Source organism: Mustela lutreola, chromosome 1, assembly GCF_030435805.1.
Source record: "Mustela lutreola isolate mMusLut2 chromosome 1, mMusLut2.pri, whole genome shotgun sequence".
NCBI lineage: Eukaryota > Metazoa > Chordata > Mammalia > Carnivora > Mustelidae > Mustela > Mustela lutreola.
The window spans coordinates 234,457,888-234,480,254 of NC_081290.1; the positions used below are offsets into that span (position 1 = coordinate 234,457,888).

The 22,367-nt window shown below is 41.2% G+C and overlaps 1 protein-coding gene and 1 pseudogene across 1 annotated transcript; one reads left to right on the top strand and one right to left on the bottom strand.

The window, feature by feature from the left end:
• Nucleotides 1-8,553: 8,553 nt before the first annotated feature.
• On the top strand, nt 8,554-9,497 carry LOC131834416 (olfactory receptor 51A4-like; annotated as a pseudogene).
• A 195-nt stretch (nt 9,498-9,692) lies between these two features.
• LOC131808322 (endogenous retrovirus group K member 113 Env polyprotein-like) lies at nt 9,693-17,408 on the bottom strand. The gene is made up of 2 exons (XM_059134326.1): nt 17,280-17,408; nt 9,693-12,089 (listed from the first exon to the last, which is right to left on the bottom strand). The coding sequence occupies exon 2, from the start codon at nt 12,086-12,088 to the stop codon at nt 10,259-10,261; it is 1,830 nt and encodes a 609-aa protein (XP_058990309.1). The 5' UTR covers nt 12,089; nt 17,280-17,408; the 3' UTR covers nt 9,693-10,258.
• Nucleotides 17,409-22,367: the final 4,959 nt, after the last annotated feature.

Below are 22,367 nucleotides of genomic sequence, written 5' to 3' on the forward strand. Positions count from 1 at the left end.
CTTCATATATTTTGTTGCTCTGTAATTATGTGAGCTTATGCCTATCATTGGTATACTTTCCTGATAGATTGAGCCCTCTTACCATTAAGAAAATTGGCATCTTTGTGTATAAGTATCCTTTTTGTTTTTTGTTTCAAAGTCTATTTGTTTCTAAGGTAGTATAGCCAGATTTTTTATAGTTGCTTTTTGTGTGATATTTTGTTTTCCATTATTTTATGTTTGCATATGTTGCCTACAGAAAGCACATAGTTGGGTCATGTTTTATTATTTAGTCTGAAAACTTTGCTTTTTTGATTGGATTGCTCTGTCCATTACCTCCAATAATAATATTGATAATGGTAAGTTGGACTTACATCTGCCACTTAATTTTTTGTTTTTTCACAACTCATTTTTAAAAAATTTCTCCATTCCTTCTCTGGTACTTTCTTTTGCTTTAAATTAATATTGTCCTATGTAGCATTCTAATTTCTTTAATCACTTTTTCACTAGATATTTTTGAAGGTTTTCCTAAGTGATTATAATAGGGTTTATCACAATCATATTACCAAAATAAGCTTCTGATGTAGCTCAATTTCAGTGATATATGGGAACATTCAGATTGTTACGCCTATATAACTTAATTCCATTTTCCCTTTATTTGTGGTATTACTACATGTATAATACATCTATTGATGTCACAATCCTAAAATACATTGTTTTAATTATTAGTTTACCATCTGTAGACATTTCTGAGAATACAGCATTGTATCTGCCTACCTCCTCTGGGCTGTACTGTCAAATATGTTATAGATACATTATATTTCTATATGTTATAGGCCCAGCATGATATTACATACATATCACTTTTTTAAAACTGCTTTTTAAAGCAGTTAAGAGAAAAAAAGAGATAAAATATACATTTAAGCTGTCTCTTATGATTATAAAATTACCTTTACTAGTGTTTGCTCTGTTTGTGTGTGTGTGTGTGTGTGTGTGTGTGTGTGTGTGTGTGTGTGTATTCAAAGTAAAGTCTTAGAGCATTTACTTTTAGGCTGCATTTGACTATAATCTGAAATCATCGTCTAAGAAGAAGAAATTGTTAAGTTAGACTTAATGAAATTAAAATACTCTGTGCATCAAACATAGTGCTTGAAAATAGACAAGCCAGGGACACCTGGGTGGTGCAGTTGTTTCAGTGATGGACTCTTGATTTCAGCTCAGGGCATGATCTCAGGGTCGTGGGATCAAACCCTGGATCAAACCCTGAGTGGGATCAAACTCCATGTTCAGCGTGGAATTTGCTTGGGATTCCCCTATTTTTCCTCTCCCCTTCCCACTTGTGCTCTCTCTCTTTCTCAAATAAATAAATAAATAAATAAGTCTTGACAAAAGTAGATAAGCCAAATGCTGGAAGAAAATAAGTGTAAAACACATGACAAGTGTTATGTGTAGAATGTATTGTGTATTGTGTAGAATGAACTTCTCCTACAACTTAATAATTAAAAGACAAACCTCCTAGTATAAAATGGAGAGAACTGAAGAATCATTTCACCAAAGAAGATATATGAACAGCCGATGAGCATATAAAAATGTGTTCTGGAATTAGAGGAATGCAAATTAAAATCACTCAGGCAGGCTAGAATTAAAGAGGCTGATGCAATAAACAAGGGTGTGGATGAGATTTTCTGAAGTTTCCTATGTAGCTGAGTGCATAAAATAGTACAACACTTAGAAAACAGATCTGGCAATATGCGTTCTCTGTAAATAGACCCTGAGACGGTGTTTGGGGCATAATGTATTTATGAAAGCTTTAATGCTAGTGAAAGGAAAGGAAAGGCAGTAGCGTTCAACAGAGAGAAAGAGAATTGTAATATAGCCCTGAAAAAACTGTGTCCAACGCTGAAGAGATCTTGCTGTGAGTATTTTCTATTAATAGTGATCTTTGGATGGACCTCAATGAACTGGCTTTTTTTTTTTTTTTTTATGTGTTTAAGTACAGCCTTAGCTTTTCTTGAGGATTAAGGTTAATTATACGTGTTGATATGGTATGGCTTCTTCTTGCCTCCTGGTTCTTGTGCCCAAAAGCCCTAAGTCCCCAGATGATAGCCAGAATTTATAATTAAGTGTAAATCTTGCTGGAAAAAGTACATTCCCTTTATATCACCAGGACCTATAAGCACACAGTCATTGTTAGGTCAGAAAGAACAATATCTCCCATGACCCATGTAGTCTTCCCACTGTGGTCCCAGCACATATGAAGGTCATTGATTTGGTGTGTACATTGATGCTAACAGGATGCCATTCCATAGACTACTCCTTGAGCTGATACTGCAGATGTGCCTTTTGCAAGCTGTGTGAATGCTCTGTTAGGCCTATAACTTGTAGTATTAGGATATATAACTAACAGATTGAATAGTCATGAGCCCACTCTCTCATGTCTTTGGTTATAACCTCTGTCCCCTGGTCTGACATAGTGTTTAGTCAAATCCTGAGCAGTGGATGAAACACTCCATAAGCTTTCAGAAAATGGTGCTGCTGAGGATCTGAGGACAGAAAGACAATCCCACACCCAGAATGCATGTGTAATTCTGTGAAATCAAGCTGCCCTCTATGGCAGGATTGAAAGAACAAATGTAGTCAACATGTCATGAAGTGGGTAGTTGGTAACTATGAGAAATGGTTACAATTCAAATTCTCAAAATTAGTCTCTGTTGCTAGAAGGTCTGCCATTTAGTGATGGCAACAGCTAGATCAGACTTAATCATGTGGGGTTCCATAGTGTTCGACCCTCGGGCAGCTGTATAGCACTCTATGGCCTCCTTGCTCATGCACCATTGTGTAAACACTGTGGTGACTGATAGCTGACTAGGCTCTTTGGTCAGTCTGGCTGCATCTTCCATGGTGCCCATCTCTGGTGGGCAGTAACGTGTGGTACGAAGATATTCGCAACATATGCTCATGTAATTCTGCCACCCAGACCTCCTGGACTCTGGTTTTTCAGTCTTTTCCTGTCAGTCTCCTGACCAGCCCTAATTCACCACTGCCAATGATTCTGTATATGTGCCAGCCTCAGGATACTTCCTCTTTCACCCAAAGTGATCACAAGGTACACCACTTAAGTCTCCATGTAGGGGATCAACACTTAAAATAAAAGGAAAATTTGTTTGTGGAATATATATTATGCAACCGAAGGGAATAATGTGGATGCATATGTAATCATGTACTTTTTATATGTGATTTATTGAAGGAAGCAGCTGAATAACAGTGCTGTAGAATTATTTCAATTATAAAAAAGTAATTCAAACAAAATGTGTGCATGTAGTGTATATGTGTATGTGTATATTGAGAGAGAGATCCATGGAATCAATCATTTCAAATGGTAAATGGAGATTATCCTTGGTTATGGTTGTGGGGCAGAGAGAGAGGTCAACATTCACTTTTGTATTAAACATGCCAGTATTATTTATTTTCAATATCGGGCAGTATTTTAAAAGTAAATATTATTCCCTTATCTTTTAAAAGTAATAATTTGCTCCTGTAAGAATTAAAAAAACCCTGGGTGGCTCAGTTAGTTGATTGTCTGTCTTCAGCTCAGGTCATGATCCTGGAGTCTCAGGGTCTACCCCACTTGGGACTCCCTGCTCATTGGAGAGAATGCTTCTCCTTCTCCCTCTGCCATTTCCCACCACTTGTGCTTTCTCTTAAAAAAAATAAAATAAAATAAAAAACAAAAATGAAAAAACCAATAAACCAACTATAGTATCACTCACATGACAGAATAATACAATGTGACAACTGCTGGGAAAAAGCCAAGAACAGAATGCTCTGAAACTGCAGGCAAGGGAGCAATTAATGCAGCATAATGGGACCCGGGCACTCTCATACTTTCTTTCTTTTCCCTAAAAAAATGGCTAAATCATTTGCATTATGGCAATTCACCTGACTCTTCTTGCATCCAGTTAAGGATTCATTAAAGTATACAGCTGGGCTTTTTATTCCCTCTGGAGGTAGCATTATCATCCCAAAAGGCCAGTAACAAAGCATTATGAAGGAAGGACTAGTATCAGAAGTCATGATAATTCTGTGTACCCGAGACTGGGATTGGAGTGGCTTCATTCTTGGTTCATATATCTGAACCTGAAGTGTAGACTTAATGGCCCACTCCTCGGTAAGTACCTGAAGACCCTAATGTTCCAGTTAGATGTTATTGATCAAGAACATACAGATGGATAAATTGTGTTCTTGATGAACTGTTAGTATTTTACATTTAATACTGGTTTAAATCTCAGGATATACTTAAGACCTTGGCAATACCACTGTCTTGATTAGAGTTATTCAGAGAAACAGAAGCAATAGGATATGTCTTGGACGCTGAGGATTATATGTGGAGGTTGAGAAGTTCCATAATCTGCCACTTAGAAGCTGGAAGTTCTAGCAAGGTAGTGGTATAATTCAGTCTGATGTCCTAGCTCAAGCAATCAGGCAGGAAGGACTGAATTCTTCTTCCCTCCCCCTATTTGCTCTATTCAGGCTCTAAACTGATTGGATCATGCCATCCCATAGAGGGAAAGGCAAACTGCTTGATCTGAGTTTACAGATTTTACTAAATCACATATGGCTAAGTTTTGCACAAACTGCTTAATCACTTGATTTTAGAGTCCTCCAAGTTGAAGATAGGATTTTTCATTCATTCATTGGATGTCATGGGAAATGATATATGATTACATGGGACACAATAAGCTAGAGGAAGGAGGAAAAACAGTAATATTATTAGCTAGAGCACACTATGCTCTGAGTTACCATTTCTTTCATTACTGAGTTAGCTCTTGACCTAAAGTTTGGGTTAATTTGTGTTCACAAGGTAGGCAGGGTTAAAACAAACAAACCGCAACAAAGCCACAACTGGCATTCCAACCAGAAAAAAACAACTGTTGCTCAAGTTTTGTATTATTGAAAATGCCAAGTTCTGCCCTAAGTTCATCTTTGTAAAATAAAAATGTTATACTGTTATATAAAAATATATATCCTTTAAAGAAATGCCTATATCACTGCATTCTTTCTCATCAGCTCACCTTCTGCAGCACTAGCAGGGAGGACAAAAGCATTATCCTATGTTGTGTTTGGGGCTAAACAGCCCACAGGCATCAGTAGAGGACAGGGGTGGGGTGTAGGGCAGTCCAAGAGGGTGGGAGTTTTATTGTAATTCAAAGTACATCATCAAGAAAGTCAACAGACACCTCCTTAATATGGGAGAAGGCAGGGACTTGAACTTCGGGGAAGGGATTTGACTTGGGGAAGTGGAGGTTATTCTGATTTTCTTAAGAGAAAGAGAATGACTGACATTACAGAAAGGCAAATCTGGCAGCTGGCACCAAAGGCATTTTGTAACACCCATGCACACACAGGGCCTCTGCGATACTGGTGGCGAGTACCTTTCAATCCGGAATGTACTGACCAATGGATTGCTTATAAGGCTTTTATTTTCTTTTTGTGTGCTAATTGCATTTAGAACTTACTCTGTATTCTCCACTATTTAGCATAAAATTCTATATGCATTTACTTCCAAACTATATTTTTCTGCGGATGTATTTACCATTAAATCACTAATAGGTGACATAGAGACAGAAGTTAAATTAAGCAAGGAATTTAATCTACAAAGATGGAATTAACCCCCCCTCCAAAAACACAATCAAAAAACCTCAAAAGCTCAACAGAAATGATCACAGATATAGCTGCTTAGAAATGCAGCAGGCATGGGCAAGCAGCTTATGGACTGTGAAGGAGAGATAAGAAAAGGGTACAGGAAATAGGTGTGGACACACACACACACACACACACACACATACACACACAATATTATGTGCAAAAGAAGTGGAATGCATGGATGCCTGGGCAGCTCTATTGTTGAGCATCTGACTCTTGGTTTGGTTCAGCTCAGATCATGATTACAGGGTCCTGGAACTGAGCCCTGTGTGGGGCTCTGTGCTGTTTAAGATTCTTCCTCCCCTCCCCTCTGCTCCTACCCCCACTCACAGTCTGTCTCTCAAGTAAAGAAATAAATAAGATCTTGAAAAAAAAAGAGGAATGGATAAAAGATAAAAGCAAGAATGAAGGAACAAAGGTATAGAAAAGAGAGACAACATGACAAACTAGTTGATACTGATTATATACAAAAGAAATCTACAAGACTTTGGCAACATATGTGAGGACAAGAGAGGAAGAGAAAAGAACCAGACAGCATAATAAACAATTGACCTATGTATCACTTTATGGGAGAGCATCAGTTCTCTAGTGATCAGGAATTGGTATAAAAGTAAATCTTATGTGTTAAATTTATGTTTATTTACAATGTACCTTTTAACCCTTTGGAATATTTACAGCTTCTTTAAATAATGTCAACAAGTTATCTTCAATAATACTGCTTTCATGCCAGCACAAAGTGGTATCCAGGCACCAGTTATATTAAAATGTATCTCTTTTACTTAAATGTTTTCTTTTAGTCCTCATGTTTTTCCACTTGTAACTAACATTGACTTTCCAAGATTCCCACAGAAATACAGGCTGGATGGCAATCCAAGGTCAGAGTATGGGGTGGGTGTGGGCATGAGGCAGGCACCCATGCATAGCAGTTATCCTTACATATTCCACTTCAGTACTTCATTCCTTTAGCCTCTAGTTTAAAATGATGCTGTGTATTTATCCAACAAATATTTATTGATAATCAAATGGGTGAAAGCTTCAAGGAACATCAAGATAAACATGAAATATACCCTGACCACAAACAGATCAGTGAAGTGGGAGGAACAGATGTGAAATAAATGTCAAATAAATACTCCTAAACTCGCAAAAGTTCATAAAGAAAAGCATATTCTATTTTTTTTTCATTAAATTAAATTTTTTTCAGTGTTCCAAAATTCATTGTTTATGCACCATACCCAGTGCTCCATGCAATATGTGCCCTCTGTAATACCCACCCCTCCCAAACCTTCAGTTTGTTTCACAGTATTTTGGAAGTAAGGTGAAGAAATGTTCCAGGAAAATATTCTAAAGGACATGATATCTAATTAAGGATTTGGACAAAGGCAGGAAAGGAAAAGAAGAGTGTCTTTTTATGATACATAAAAGCAAAATACTTGAAATAGCATAGTATTCTGGAAATTGAAAGAAGTTGACTGGGACATGAAGAAGAGAGTTAGCCATAGAAAGTCAGGAGACTGGTAATTAATAGCCTCCTCTAGCCTGTGATCACTATTAAAAATGTTTTGTCCAGCATTTTCTCTTTTTTGTTCACTACATAGAGAAAAATAAATTACTTTCTTAGCAACATTTCTCTTAATCTAAAATTCTTACACCCTTATCATATCATAGGGTGAATTTTACAATCAGTGTGGATTTTAAACTTCCAGTTTGTGGTCTCATTATGGAAAGCATTATGTTCAGCTCCTAGATGATAAAAATAACCAACAAATCTAAAATATTAACTGTGGTTCTACCGTAACTTTCCAATCCCTTTTTCAAAGTTGGCATACCATTTTACAATTCCATCAGCAATGTACAAAGGTAAAACTTCTCCAAACCCTTGCCAAAACATATTATTATTATTATTGTTAAATTTTAGCCAGCCTAAAGGTGTGGGATGCTATCTTGTTGTGGTTTTGTTGTGCATTTTCCCAATGACGAATGATGTGGAAGATCACTTACATCTGCATTTTTGAGTTATAAGGATTCTTTCTAAATTCTAGATACACATTCTTTCTAAACTCTAGATATAGGATTTGCTAATATATTCTCTTATTCTGTGGGTTGTCTGTTGAGTTTCTCAATGGTGTACTTTGAATCACAAACTTAAGAAAAACTATGATCAAGTCCAATTTATGTATTTTTTTGTTTATACTTTTTGTGCCATACAAAAACGTTTCCTAACTGAAATTCACAAATATTTACTCATTTGTTTTCTTCAAAAGGGTTTACTATTATAGCTCTTGTATTTAAGTCTCATATTTTGAAATAATTTGTATATAGTGTGAGGTAGTGTCTAAATTCATTCTTTTGCTTGTGAATATGCAATTGCCTACCACTATTTTAAAAACAATACAGCTTCTTAAAAGTTAAATATCAAATAACTGCACATGCATCTATCTATAGTGTGATGTTCTTGATCTGAACCTATGTTAATGCATATCATTTCCAAATTCATTGAGAGTCATTATCCTAACAAAATACGCTGTAGGAAATAGAGTCTGACAAATTTTGTTTCCTTCTTATGTGCTGAGTCTAGGGGAAACATTTTGAATATTTATATCCATCTACTGATGAATATATGAGGGATAGGTATATATTCATGTTCCTGTATCTTACTTACATGTTACTTACATTACTTACACATTATGATATTATTCCTGTCCATACTTTACAAAATGTTTTATTTTCATCCTAAGAATTATTGAAGAATAGGTGGAATTACAAGATTTCCATTGACCCAAGTGGTTATGCAAATATGTATTTAAGCAAACGACTTTTTGCCATAGCAAGAAGACTCTTCTGAGACCCATAACCTCATCTCACTTTCCTGCAATGTCAGTCTTTAACACCTCTGAAGGGGAAATCTCTACCTTCTTCCTCACTGGGATCCCAAGGGTGGAGCATGCTCACATTTGGGTCTCCGTCCCCATTTGCTTCATGTATCTCCTTGCCATCCTGGGGAACTGCACCATCCTCTTTTTCATAAAAACAGAGACCTCTCTGCACTAGCCTATGTATTATTTCCTCTCCATGCTGGCCTTTTCTGACCTGGGGTTGTCCATCTCCTCCCTTCCAACCATGTTGAGAATCTTCTTGTTCAATGCCACTGGAATTTCTCTTGATGCCTGCTTTGCCCAGGAGTTCTTCATTCATGGATTCTCAGCTATGGAGTCATCAGTACTTTTCATCATGTCCATCGATCGCTTGATAGCCATCTACAGTCCTCTCAGATACACCTCCATCCTGACCAGTGTCAGAGTCTTTAAAATTGTTCTTGTATTTGCCATAAAAAGTCTCTTACTGGTTTTCCCCTTCCCCTTTATTCTAAAGAGGCTGAAATTCTGTAGGAAAAACCTTCTATCCCACTCCTATTGCCTCCACCAGGATGTCATGAAGCTCGCCTGTTCGGACAACAGGGTAAATGTCATCTATGGACTGCTTGTAGCTCTAACAGCTATGTTAGACTTGGTATGCATTTCTGTGTCTTACCTGTTCATCTTGAAAATTGTTCTGGGCATTGCCTCACACAAGGGCTGCGTCAAGGTCCTCAACACTTGCATTTCCCATATTTCTGCTGTGCTGATCTTCTATGTGCCAATCATCACCTTGGCTATTATTCACCGCTTTGCCAAAAATATTTCTCCAGTTGTTAGGGTCATCATAGCTGATACTTTCCTTCTGGTTCCCCCTCTAATGAATCCTATTGTGTACTCTCTGAAGAGTCAGAGATTAGAAATCTGATTCTCATGAAATTATGTGAGAGACAAGGTAGATGAGTGTCGTTCTCGGCCCGCAAGAACGACCCGCAGACGAGGTGAGTGGCAAACTTCTTTTTTTAATAATGGCGGCCGCCCAACCAAGCACACAGCGATATTTATGCACGCGCGTTTACCCCTCCTCTCGCCCAATCACAATGCCGTGCACGCAGCGTCCTCGTGGCACTCTTATGTAACCATACAGGGCTCTATTGTTCTCTAGCGGTGATCATGCGTTTCTCTCTTGGCTCCTGGTGCTGCTCATGCGTCAGCCACGAGTGCACCCACATCCTCCTAAACCAATCATTCTCATTTCCTCAATCTACAGGCACTGCCGTCTATGTGACTCCTTGCATCTGCTGAATGGCTCTCCACAGCTCCCCCTTTTTTATTGTTTATACGGCAGGGATCGTGCCTGTCTTAGGTTGCCAATCCTCAGCACACATGCTTACCCGTCATCGGGTACTCCCCCTGGCCGAGGAGCCCCTGTCTTAGGTTGCTATGGTGAGGGATCAGTCTTACCCGTCTTTGGCTACCGACCCAGCATGCTAAGCCATATTTGGGGGGGGGGGAGGTGCCAGCCTCCAGAGCCGTCATGGCTTAGACCAAAGCCCATTGCTGTAGCCGTTGTTGTCGTGCGATGCATTATAGAAGGAGCACTTGAGCCAGAATCATCAACATAATCAGGGCTCCTATGCCTGTCCAGTTTTTGAAGAATGAGACTGATTGTTATAACATACTAACCAAATCTCTGACGGAGCCAAGAGATACCTGGGTGGCGCTCAAGGTGACATTCTGAGCCCACCGCGGTTGATTAGCTGATGGTTACGTATGATGGCTCTTAACTTATAAACTTCTGCGAGTATAATTTTAACCGCACAAGGCAAGAGGCACATGAAAAGAACAATTACCACTAGCACTCCTATAATTGTTCCTACAACATACCATGCGTGCGTCAGGGAAGGGAAGTGAGAAAACAAGGAGCTTACAAAGTTTTCAGCAAGCTGAGCAACAGTTAACTTGGCATGAGGAGCTTCTTCAATATCTAATATTTCTTGATGTAATTGCAACAGATCAAGGGATAGATTAGAGTTAGACCATACCCCCTCGAGATGGCGTTGTACTCGGTCCCACGAAGTCTCAGAGGCATTATATTTTTTAGAGGTTACGCAAATCCAGTGATAATCGCTATGACACCGGATCCTGGTGCGCAATTTTAAGCTCTGAATTTCCTCCCCTAGAAATCTAACAGTATCATATAGTGCATTTAACCGGGTTTCAACCCTTTTATCTATATCTTCCTGAACTCCCAGCACGGCAGAAGTGTTATGTGCGAGCTGATCCACAGTATCAGCAGTATGCACAGCCTGAGCAAGGGACACAGACGCTGTGGTAGCTGTTGCAATTAGGGTGATTAAGGAGACTATCCCGAGTAACAATAATCCTAGCTCTCGTCGGGGTCGGCTTAGGGCAGCCTGTACACGCTCCCACAACTCTAAGCCGGGGTTAGAATACCATGGTTTGGAGATATTAACTGGGATCATAATAAATGGGGGCTGTTTTACCACTAATAATCCATCGCCTGGCAGCACTCCTCGAATACAATTGGTTAGGGTACAGTTATAACAAGAGAAATGATAAGTGGCATTTTCCTTTTTTACTGTAAGGTTTCCTACAACTAGCATAAATGGATGGGGCACGCAGGCTTGGGGGTATCTGAGTATTAGTCCAATATTCTCATATCCAAATATGGTCTTAGCGTTACTGGTTTGCGGAACAAGGAGGGTGGCGCCTCCAAAGGCGGCAATAAGTTTCCAAATCTCAGTTTGCACCGGATAGCCACGTTGAGGAGTGAGAATTGGGGGTATTTTCGGACGGCATTCAGGACATCCGGAAGATATTATAGGCCCCCAATCCCAAAGCTCAAATCTATCCTCTAGTGAGTACTTAGTAGCTTTTTGTCCTAGGCAGAGCCTCCAGGGTACTCCAATTCCCTTAGCTATACTTAAGTTAGCTGCACAAAGTGGAATATCCCGTGGGGCTATACCAGAAGTCACTATGGTGCTATAGGTAGTGTCAAGGCCAGCTATACTCACATCACTATAACCAGATCGCGGGGAAACACTCAAACAGCGTGATATTGTGCGCTTCATCACAAAGCATATGGGATATACATCAGAATAGCCCATGTAAGATATGGCAGCCTGCTGTGGCCGGAGGTGAACAGAAGAGGGAGGGCCTAGCAAGACAGTATCATTAACATATACAGGAATAGAACCCACATCCCAACCCACGGGCTGTAACAGGGGTGGATCGGGGACGTATGCCCAATATAATGAGCCCTGGGCTGCCAACACCTGTTGCATAAAAATAAGCGTCAGTAGCAAACATGAGTTCGGGTGAGAAGAATGCACTCTATGCTGAGCCATTTGAAGAAGGGCCTGAAGCTGGGCAGTCTCTTGTCTCGGCCACAGTTGAACTGGCTCCGCCTTCATGGGAACAGGCTGCAGGACAGTCGTCGTCGCTATCATCATCATCACCAGCATCCTCCACAGGTTCCACGGCCACCAGCCTGGTGAGGCGTTCCGGCACCCAAAGTGGAGCAGGCGCATCCTGTGGGAAAACACAAAGGGAACCTCGGTGCCACCGAAGCACCGGGTCAGGTCCCTTCCACAAGCCAGTAAGGACATCTTTCCATTTCACCATTGACTGCTGCATTTTCTGTTGGCCCCAATGACGTTCCGCGGCCGAAGTGCCGTCCTTGTCAACCGTGAGAAAATTTAAAATAAAGGTGACCAGATTGGTGAGGTCATTGGGTGTACGATATTCCTCTCCAATTCCCCCTTTTAGTATTTTTTGCAAGGTAGTTTTAAAGGTCAGGTGTGCACGTTCCACAATGCCCTGGCCTTGAGGATTATATGGTATGCCTGTAACATGCTGGATATTGTAGCAGGCCATGAAGCCGCGAAAGCTTGCAGAAGTGTAAGCAGGGGCATTGTCTGTTTTCAAGTGCTTTGGCACTCCCCAGCAGGCAAAGCTGCACAGGCAATGGGACATCACATGTTTGACATTTTCCCCTCGCAAGGGGGTCGTGCTAACTATCCCCGAGCAAGTGTCTACACTTAAATGGACGTATCTTTGTTGTCCGAAGGAAGGAACATGTGTTACATCCATTTGCCATAGATGGTTAGGTAAGAGCCCTTTGGGATTTACCCCTAGGGAGGGCATAGGCAAATGTGTTACACAATTACCACAAGACTTCACGATGTCTCGTGCATCAGCTCTTGAGATGTTAAAACGCATCTTTAAAGTTTGGGCATTGACATGCCACCTTTTATGATAGGTTCTCGCGTCTTCCAAGGCGCTACAGACATGAAAGCGTGCGGCCGTGTCAGCCATTCGGTTTCCCTTAGCCATAGGCCCTGGAAGGTCTGAGTGTGCTCTGAGATGTCCGATATAAAAAGGGGCACCACGAGAGAGAATGAGGTCTTGCAATTCAATCAGTAGGGAGGAAATTTCTGATTGACTGGCTGAGATAATGGCAGTCTCAACAGATCTGGTAGCTACAACTGCATATTTACTGTCTGAAATAATATTAATAGGCTGATTTTGAAACCTTTGTAAAACACACATAATTACCAACAATTCTGTTATTTGAGCTGAGGTTGATGGCATAACAACCGGAATTACCTCTCCTTCCACCACGTAGGCACCAGTTCCAGATTTGCTACCATCTGTAAACACCGTGAGGGCATCAACCAATGGCTCTAATCGGCAGGATTTAGGCCATATGAGGGGTGTATTTTTGTAAAATCCAATTAGGGGGTGTGAGGGATAATGATTATCAAATGTGACAGGATAAGCAATCGTCAAAATGGCCCAATCATCATTTTCATGTGTTAAAATGTTCACTTGGGTTTTGTCATAGGGGACTATACATGCATCGGGCAGTGTCCCGAGGACCTGTATGCTAGCTTTGAATATTTTGCTTGCTATCATAGCTACAGCTGTAGCATACGGGGTGATGACACGGCTAAGATTATGGGGCAAGTAAATCCATAATAGGGGTCCTCCCTGCCATAGTGCTCCTGTGGGTGATCCAGGGGACGGGATAACTACGGCATTCACAGGCTTTTCCGGGTCACATCTATCTGCTGCTGTTAAAGCTAGTCTGCTTTCAACCAACTGTAATGATTTAATGGCAGCTGGGGTAAGAGCTCTTGGGGAGTCTAATTTAGAATCTCCAGGCAGGATATCAAATAAGGGTTTCAATTCTGCTGTAGTGATTTTTATATGTGGTCGGATCCAATTAATGTCTCCTAGAAGTTTCTGGAAGTCATTCAATGTATGCAGGTGATCTCTACGTATCTGGACCAATTAAGGTTTTACTGTTGCGTTAGAGAGCTGCATACCAAGGTATTTCTGTAGGTTTCCTGCTTGGATCTTTTCAGGGGATATAGTTAGTCCCCACTCTGCCAATTGCTTCTGTAGGAAGGTTAGAGCCGAGGGCAAAGACCTCTCATTTGGCCCACAGATCAGGATGTCATCCATATAGTGATAACAAAGTAGGTTTGGAAATACTTTTCGAAAAGGTTCCAATGCTCGACTCACATACAACTGACATAAGGTGGGGCTATTAGCCATCCCTTGAGGGAGTACTCTCCATTCATATCTTAGATCTGGCTCAGCATGATTAATGAATGGCAGAGTAAAGGCAAAGCGCTCCATATCCACAGGGTGTAAAGGAATGGAGAAGAAACAGTCTTTGATATCTATTATGATAGAGGGCCAATTTTTGGGTAACGCTGTCATGACTGGGAGCCCCAACTGAAGGGGTCCCATGACCTGCATTTGACCATTAATTTGTCGCAGGTCATGTAACAATCGCCATTTGCCTGATTTCTTCTTTATCACAAATATGGGAGTATTCCACGGGGACGTGGATTCTTGAATGTGTCCTGCTTTGAGTTGCTCTTGGACTAATTCTCTTGCCGCTCGTAGCTTGTCTTTTGTTAAAGGCCACTGAGGCACCCAGCGCGGCTCCTGTTGTTTCCAAGTTATTCGAATTGCCTCAGTGGCCGCTGGGAAAAACCCTGACCTCCCATGGAAGGGGGATCGGGATCTCCCTGGCCCTTGGCTCCAAGGCCCTGGCCAGGCTTATATCCCATGTTCCTCATTATGGCTTGGGAGGCCCCACTATACAGTTTTTCAGTAGTAAGTCTAATATTCATCTGCTCCAGCACATCGCGTCCCCACAGAGAAACGGGGGTGGCACAAACATACGGTTGGAAAATGCCTTTATGTCCCTCCTCATCTTCCCAATCTAAGGATGCGGCACTAATATCTGGGCTGGTAGCTACCCCTAATCCTCGGAGGGTTTGATTAGCCTTAATCAGGGCCCAGGCTTTTGGCCAATCTAGATGATTTATAATACTTTTGTCTGCTCCTGTATCTAGGAGCCCCCAGAATGGTCTTCCTCTGATCCTCAATTTAAGCATGGGCCTCTCTTTCATGCCCATGGTAAGGCACGCGAGGGAAGATCCTGTGGATCCTAGGCCACCTTTTCTCGCCTGGCCTGTGGATGGATATTTTTCGTGATCGCTGGGCAAAATTAAGAGCTGTGCGACTCTATCCCCTGGATTTATAATGTTAATACCCCTCGGAGATGAAATCAAAATTTTAACCTCCCCTTCGAAATCGGGATCAATGACTCCCGGGTGGACCTGAAGTCCCCGCATAGTGGAGGAGCTCCTACCAAGGAGGAGCCCCACCGTTCCTTTAGGAGGCCCTCCATGCAGGTCAGATGGCACGGCCTGCACTCCCATTTCAGGCGTTAGGACCATTCGGGTGGTGGCACAGACGTCAAGTCCAGCGGAGCCTGTTGTGGCTCTCCTGGGCCCTGCGTGGATTGACTCCCCTGATCGGAGGGTGGGAAAACCCATTGCGGCTTGGTAGGTAGGGACATTGCCACCCCATACATTTGATTCGGGCCCCGGGGGGTGGGGCCCTGCCTCCCGTTTTTTGAATTCCCCCAGTTGTTAGGAGGCAACGGGTTCCCCTCAGTGTCCTCCATGGAGCGACACTCATGTGCCCAGTGATTTCCCTTCCTACATCACGGGCAACGCTGAGGCTTTAAGCCTCCTGGCGGTACTTTTGGGTACGCTTTTCCAGTCTGGGTTCCACGCTGCGGGCAATTCCTCTTAACGTGTCCTTCCTGGCCACATTGAAAGCATCCTTTGGGGCGGACTCCTTCCTGGCCATACATGGCTTGTGCGAAAGCCACTGCCATAACCTGTCCCTGAACTATAGGCCCCACTATATCTCTACAGACCTTAATGTAGGCTGATAAGTCCTTTGATCTCCAGGGTCTGATAGCCTCTCTACACCATTTATTGGCATTCTCATAGGCTAACTGCTTGATAAGTGGCATTGCTGTATCAACATCCCCGAACATTCTACCTGCGGTCTGTATCAACCTGTCCACAAAATCAGCATAGGGCTCGTTAGGCCCTTGCAATACTTTGGATAATTGGCCTTGCAAGTCTCCTGCCCCTCTCAAAGTCTTCCAAGCCTTGAGGGCTGCCGTGGCTACCTGTTGATACACCGCAGGGGGGTATGTACTCTGCACATGGGCCCCAAGGTATGGCCCCGTGCCCGTCAGCATTTCCAAATGGAAATGGGTTACCTGCGGCTGCATTTCTCCGAGCTGTGTCCTGACAATTGTCCTGATTTTGGATTTTCCATTCTAGATATTGCCCTCCACTTAATACCGCTCTGGTCAAGTTAGCCCAATCCTCAGGAGTGAGGTAAAGTGTTCCCAGCGACTCCACAAGGGAGACAGTGAAAGCTGCCTGGGGTCCATAGGCGCTGACTGCCTCCTTAAGCTGCTTTACCAACTTGAAATCTAGTGGCTGGTGGTACCTCTGCTGATTCTGATCTTCTAACACTGGAAAAAAGCCTTTTCCCGGGCCAAGGACCTCTCTCCAATTTTCCGCGGTACAGCCCGAACAATAGCACGTCTTGGCGCAGCTGGGCCTATAAGGCGGGGGCCACTCATGGGGTGGCGCCATGGGGCTAGAATGCGGAAGCGGTGTAACTTCCGTTTTTAATTTCGACTGCGCCACAACTGCGGCTTCCGCCCCTGCTTTCAGCTGCGCCATTATTTCTCCCTGCACTCTTAATTCTCCTAATGCCTTCTGCAATTCTGCCTTCTTTTCCTCAAGTTGCTGCCTCACGGTCTCCAAGTCTGTCTGGAGACCGGGAGATTCCCTTTTCTTGTTACTTGCCTCTATCTTTCCTATCTCCTGTAACTCGCGTTCGGACATCCCTTCTGAGCTTTCGCTTTCGGATTCAGAATCTCGGGAGGAGCCCTTACGGGACTCTTCCCTCATTTGCTCAAGGACTTTGCCCCCCTGTCGTACAGCTCGCTGCAAGGGCCCTCGGGGGGATTGCAAACATACTTTCACCAAGGACCACACAGCTAGAGTCCCCGGGGATGTAGAGGGGCAGCGTTTTAAGTCCTCACCCAGGTTTTCCCATTGTGGCACATTTAGGAGCCCTTCTTCTATAAACCAGGGGGCGATCTCTTCTACTTCTTTCAAAAAGGCCCTCGCTGTTTTTGCCTTTAAGGGGGTACCGTTCATCTTGAGGACATCTTTTAAGGAGTCCTCCAAGTCAGCAAGATCGTTCCCCATTCCGAGGAAACTTACCTTATCGTCCCCGTAGAACGTCACAAGCAACCTAACGTCCGATCGTCTACGGGGAGCTTCCCTGTCAACAGACAGTAATTGGTGCACTCTTTACCTTATCGTTGCTCTTACCTCGATCCTCGTTCTGCGTCTAAAGGTAGGGCTCCCGGGTTTCGGCACCAGTTGTCGTTCTCGGCCCGCAAGAACGACCCGCAGACGAGGTGAGTGGCAAGCTTCTTTTTTTAATAATGGCGGCCGCCCAACCAAGCACACAGCGATATTTATGCACGGGCGTTTATCCCTCCTGTCGCCCAATCACAATGCTGCGCACGCAGCGTCCTCGTGGCACTCTTATGTAACCATACAGGGCTCTATTGTTCTCTAGCGGTGATCATGCGTTTCTCTCTTGGCTCCTGGTGCTGCTCATGCGTCAGCCACGAGCGCACCCACATCCTCCTAAACCAATCATTCTCATTTCCTCAATCTACAGGCACTGCCATCTATGTGACTCCTTGCATCTGCTGAATGGCTCTCCACAGATGAGAAACTTGAGCTGCAATGAATGCTCAGCTCACTTGGCAATGTTTGAGCAAATGTAGGGGTACAGTAATGACAGTGAAGTAATAGAGATTGACAAAAATACATATTTCATATACTCAGCAGGCTCATCAAGTTTCAAAGTATTGATTTCATTTAGCAGCAACAATATCCAACATGTCTTGGGTTGTAAAATGTTGACCACTACATTTTCTGCCTCCTTTATTCCTTTACCTCTCTTCACAGCTAGCTATATGACTATGTCAACAATAGCTACAGAAGTACCTTCTTAATTTGAGTATATAAATTTTTCAATTTAGTATTCTAAAAAAAAAAAAAAAAGGAAATTAGTATGTCCATTTGGGAAAAAAGCAAACATAACTCTAACTCGGGCATGATCAGCTCTAACTGAAATGAATTGAAAGATTAATCACACACACCACACACACACACACACACACACACAGCATCAGCATCCCCTAAACATCCCCTAGTTTGTGTGCATTTGTATGTGTATTTGTGTGTTTTTGTGTATGTATGTATGTTTGTGTGTTGGGGACTGATATATGTATGTTTGTGTGTATGTTTCTACAGAAATTCAAATAAATCATAAAAATGCTCCTGTCTCAAGTACTGTGAAACATGTACTAAATGTAAATACAGTAGCAGATGAGCAATATGTCATTAATTTATATTTTAAGTTCTCTGCAATATATTTAATAAATCTCCCCCTTTAGTATACATATTGGGTGAGCTGCTCCTTGAAAGTTTGTATAGTATTCTTTTTTTCCCCACTTACATACCTAAGCAGTAGTATTATTTCTTAATTGTCTAGATCCTCCATCCCTGCGTATGTGATTGAAGTAGAATGTTTAAATTTCCATCTTTGTGTTCAGTGTCTAGCAAAGTACCTGGAACATATGAATTGTTTATCATATGTTTGTTGAAAGCATAGCAATCCTAGCACATTGTGAAGACACAAATATAATGCATGATAAGAACACCAAAGAACCCATTAAAGTATGTCTGAAAATCTCCATTAATATGAAGTTCACTTCTACAAACTAATTACTTGGATAGAAATTAAACTAAAAGTGGGGCACCTGGGTGGCTCAGTGGGTTAAGCCTCTGCCTTAGGCTCAGGTCATGATCTCAGGGTCCTGGGAGCGAGTCCTGCATTGGGCTCTCTGCTCAGTGGGGAGCCTGCTTCCTCCTCTCTCTGCCTGCCTCTCTGACTACTTGTGATCTCTCTCTGTCAAATGAGTAAATAAAAAGTCTTAAATAAAAAAGAAAAAATTAAACTAAAAGCAAGCACAAATAAAGCATAAATATAGTCAGCAATCCCAAAATAAGTGGAGTAATCTCATGTATGTAGATAAGATCTAGGCGGGCCCTCACTAAAAATTAACGGAATTTAGTCTCACTTCTGATAAGCACGACTATTTAATCCACACTAAACCCTGGAAATTAGAACCCTGTGTTAGTAAGATTAGCAAGTGTTAGTAAGATTAAACACTCCATGCTAGAGATGGTGCTACATTACAGTATCCTAAGCAACACAACATTCTTAGGTGAGACATTGCAATGACTCACAGATAGGAAATAGAAGTCATAGGAACCTGGGGAGCTTCATCATTCTTAAATTCTGGAAGTCACTTTTAGCATCACCAACTCTTGTTCTCTTCACCTTTCTACTTTGCTTCAATCACTATTCCGAGTGAAACCCCCTACATGTTGAATAAATGGTCAGAGGTTGGAGTGATAGGTAGTGGGGACACTTCTTACATCTCTATTAACAAAAGAGAGTGGACTTTCAACATGAACTTCACTTAGAGACTTAAGGAAAAGGCTAAAAAATACGAATTGCTTGACATTCTTAAACCAGAACTGGTCATAATACCTTTGGATATGAACTCATTGTGATTGGCAAAACTGGGTCATGGCACTACTAGATTACAGTGACTGGAATACACAAAGGAAGATATTTCTTTTTCTAGGGAGGTTGGAGAAATGTTATTTGGAAAAAATAGAACAAAACAAGTTAAATAAAGGAAAACAAAATAAAACCAGTAGCTGTCTACTAGACCTGCCAAAGAGCACAATGACATTATTGAGAAAAAATATAAAAAACATGATTCAATAAAAAAATTATTAAAGGATACATAAGAAATGAACTCAAATAGAGGCCTTTAAGAGTTTGATTGGGAGTTCTTAGAAAATACATCCATTATACTTTTATACAAGAATTAGGAATTAGTGTACTTAGAGAATGCAATTCATCATGGAAATGGTAAGTCATCTTTGGAATGCTACCTTTAAGAAGACAGACAAGTATGCTGATATATATCATCTTAACTGACAGCACCTATGTAAGAGCCAACAAAAGTCTTCCTTTCAATCTTGACAAAGCATTAGAATCACTTGGGAGCTTTTTAAAGTCTGGATATTATGTAATATCACAGACCAATTAAATCAGAATACAAAATTGTATTTAACCTATTATCTTATTGATGGATATTGGAGTTGTTTCCAAATTTTAACTGTTATAAATAAAATTCCTATAGATAATCTTAGAGATGTGTTTTCTTGTTGCAGCTGTAGTATTTATTTTATGGTATTGCATTATGATATTAATTTTTAATTTCCTAAGTGCAAATTAAAATGTGAGAATTCAAGTACACTTTTTTTTTTTTTTTTTTTTACATTACTTACTAATTTCTAGGAGTCCTTTATACATACTTTGTCAGGTATGTGTGATCTTTATTTATTGTCAGATAGGTGTAATCTTTATTTATTCCTCATGAGTGGTCTGTCTTTTGGTCTTCTTAAAAGTGTTGTTCAGTGCCAGAAGTTCTTCCCTTTTCTTAATTATAAGTGATTATTATTACTTCCGGGCTAATCTTTTTAGAACCTCAATTATTCCAAAGTCATGAATTTTTTAAATAATTTTTCTTCTACATTTTTCCTTTTATGTTTAATGCTTAGGTCTATGACCTAGCTGAAATTAATTTATGATAAATCTCACTATTCATTCATTTATTTTTGTATATGAATTGCTTCATTTATTGAAAAGATTTTTCCCTTTTGAATTTTTTCACTGTCATTCTGTTCCTTCTTGTGTGTTGGTTTGCAACCTCAGGAATTTCTCAGGTAAAATCTGAAAAGGACCCCCATACAGGGAGGGCAAGCAGAGACCAAAGAAAGAGGCAGAGCCCTCCACATTTGTAGGTGGCAGGTTTAGTAAGCAAGGAAACATATATGAGATTTGTCTTGGGAAGTCGTAAAATGAGTAAATGTCCACACCTGCCTCCAGAATCTTAAAAAGTTTATATAGAGGCTTTAGTGGGGGTCAGTCATGTACACCATCCAGATGGTCTCAATAACACTGTGCTTTCTCGAGGCTATGTCCTTGAACATTTCAGGGCTCCCACTGTGGGAATGGTGCACAGAATGTACATTCTGAAGATTGGGAGGGGGTGAGGACCCTCCGATTATCCAGGCCCAGCTAATGGATCAGTTGACAGTCAGAGCCTCCTGATGAATTCCTCCAACATTGTGTCAATACCACACCCCTATATAAATGTAGCTTTATTTAGAGTTAGTGAGATCCAACAACGTTTTTCTAATCTTGCATAGTGTAGATCTTTTGCATTTCCACACAAAGTTTACAATCGCCTTGTCAGTTTCTACAATAAAAGCTATTAGGGCTTGATTAGGATTTTGCTGAGCCAACTTATTCTTAGGCACCTGAGTGGTTCAGTCAGTTAATTGCACAAGTGACACCTTTGGCTCAGATCATGACCCAGGGTCCTGGGATTGAGAGTCCCATATCAGGCTCCCTACTCAGCCTGGTAACTGCTTCTCCCCTGCCCCTCCCCACCGCTTGTGTTCTCTCTCTCAAAAATAAATAACATCTTTTAAAAAAAAGTGGGATCTTCAAAAAGATAAAACTAACTTACTCTTGTCCATTGATGAGTGAATAAGGAAGATGTGGTATATTCATACAATCAAATATTACTCAGCCATAAAAATGAATGAAATCTTGCCATTTGCAATGACATGAGTGGATCAAGAGAGTATGATGCTAAGCAAAATAAGTCAAAGGAAGACAAATACCATTTGGTTTCACTTATATGTGAAAATTAAGAAAAAACAAATAAGTGGGGAAAAAAAGGACAAAGGTGGGAAAGAAGAGATTAAAGGGCTCAGATTTTTGGTTTGTGAAAATTGAGCATCAAAGTGTATTTTTATGATGAGTCCCTAAGAAGAGGCAGATTTAGGAAAGGAGAAAATGATGTCTAATTTGGATATATTGGTTTACAGGGATATTAAATTAGTGATCCAGGACTATCTGGAAGGAGGAATCCAACTTGAGTGAAGTCTAGGCTAAAATACACATCATAGGGTGTTTGTCTTGCATCACTTTTTTAAGGACACAAACTCAACTCCCAGCATCTCTGCTTTGACTCTGACGGGCAGAGGAATATCTGAGCCAAATATCAAACAGAAGTCTCAGAGATTTTGCTCAGCATTTACCACTACCATGTCTCTTCCATACCTCGTTACTAAGGTCCTCTTTCTAATGAAAACAGTTCCTAATTCATGGTCTAGGTGCTTATTACATGTCCTTGGTATTAACTTTCTCTGGATTTCCTGCATCTGCATG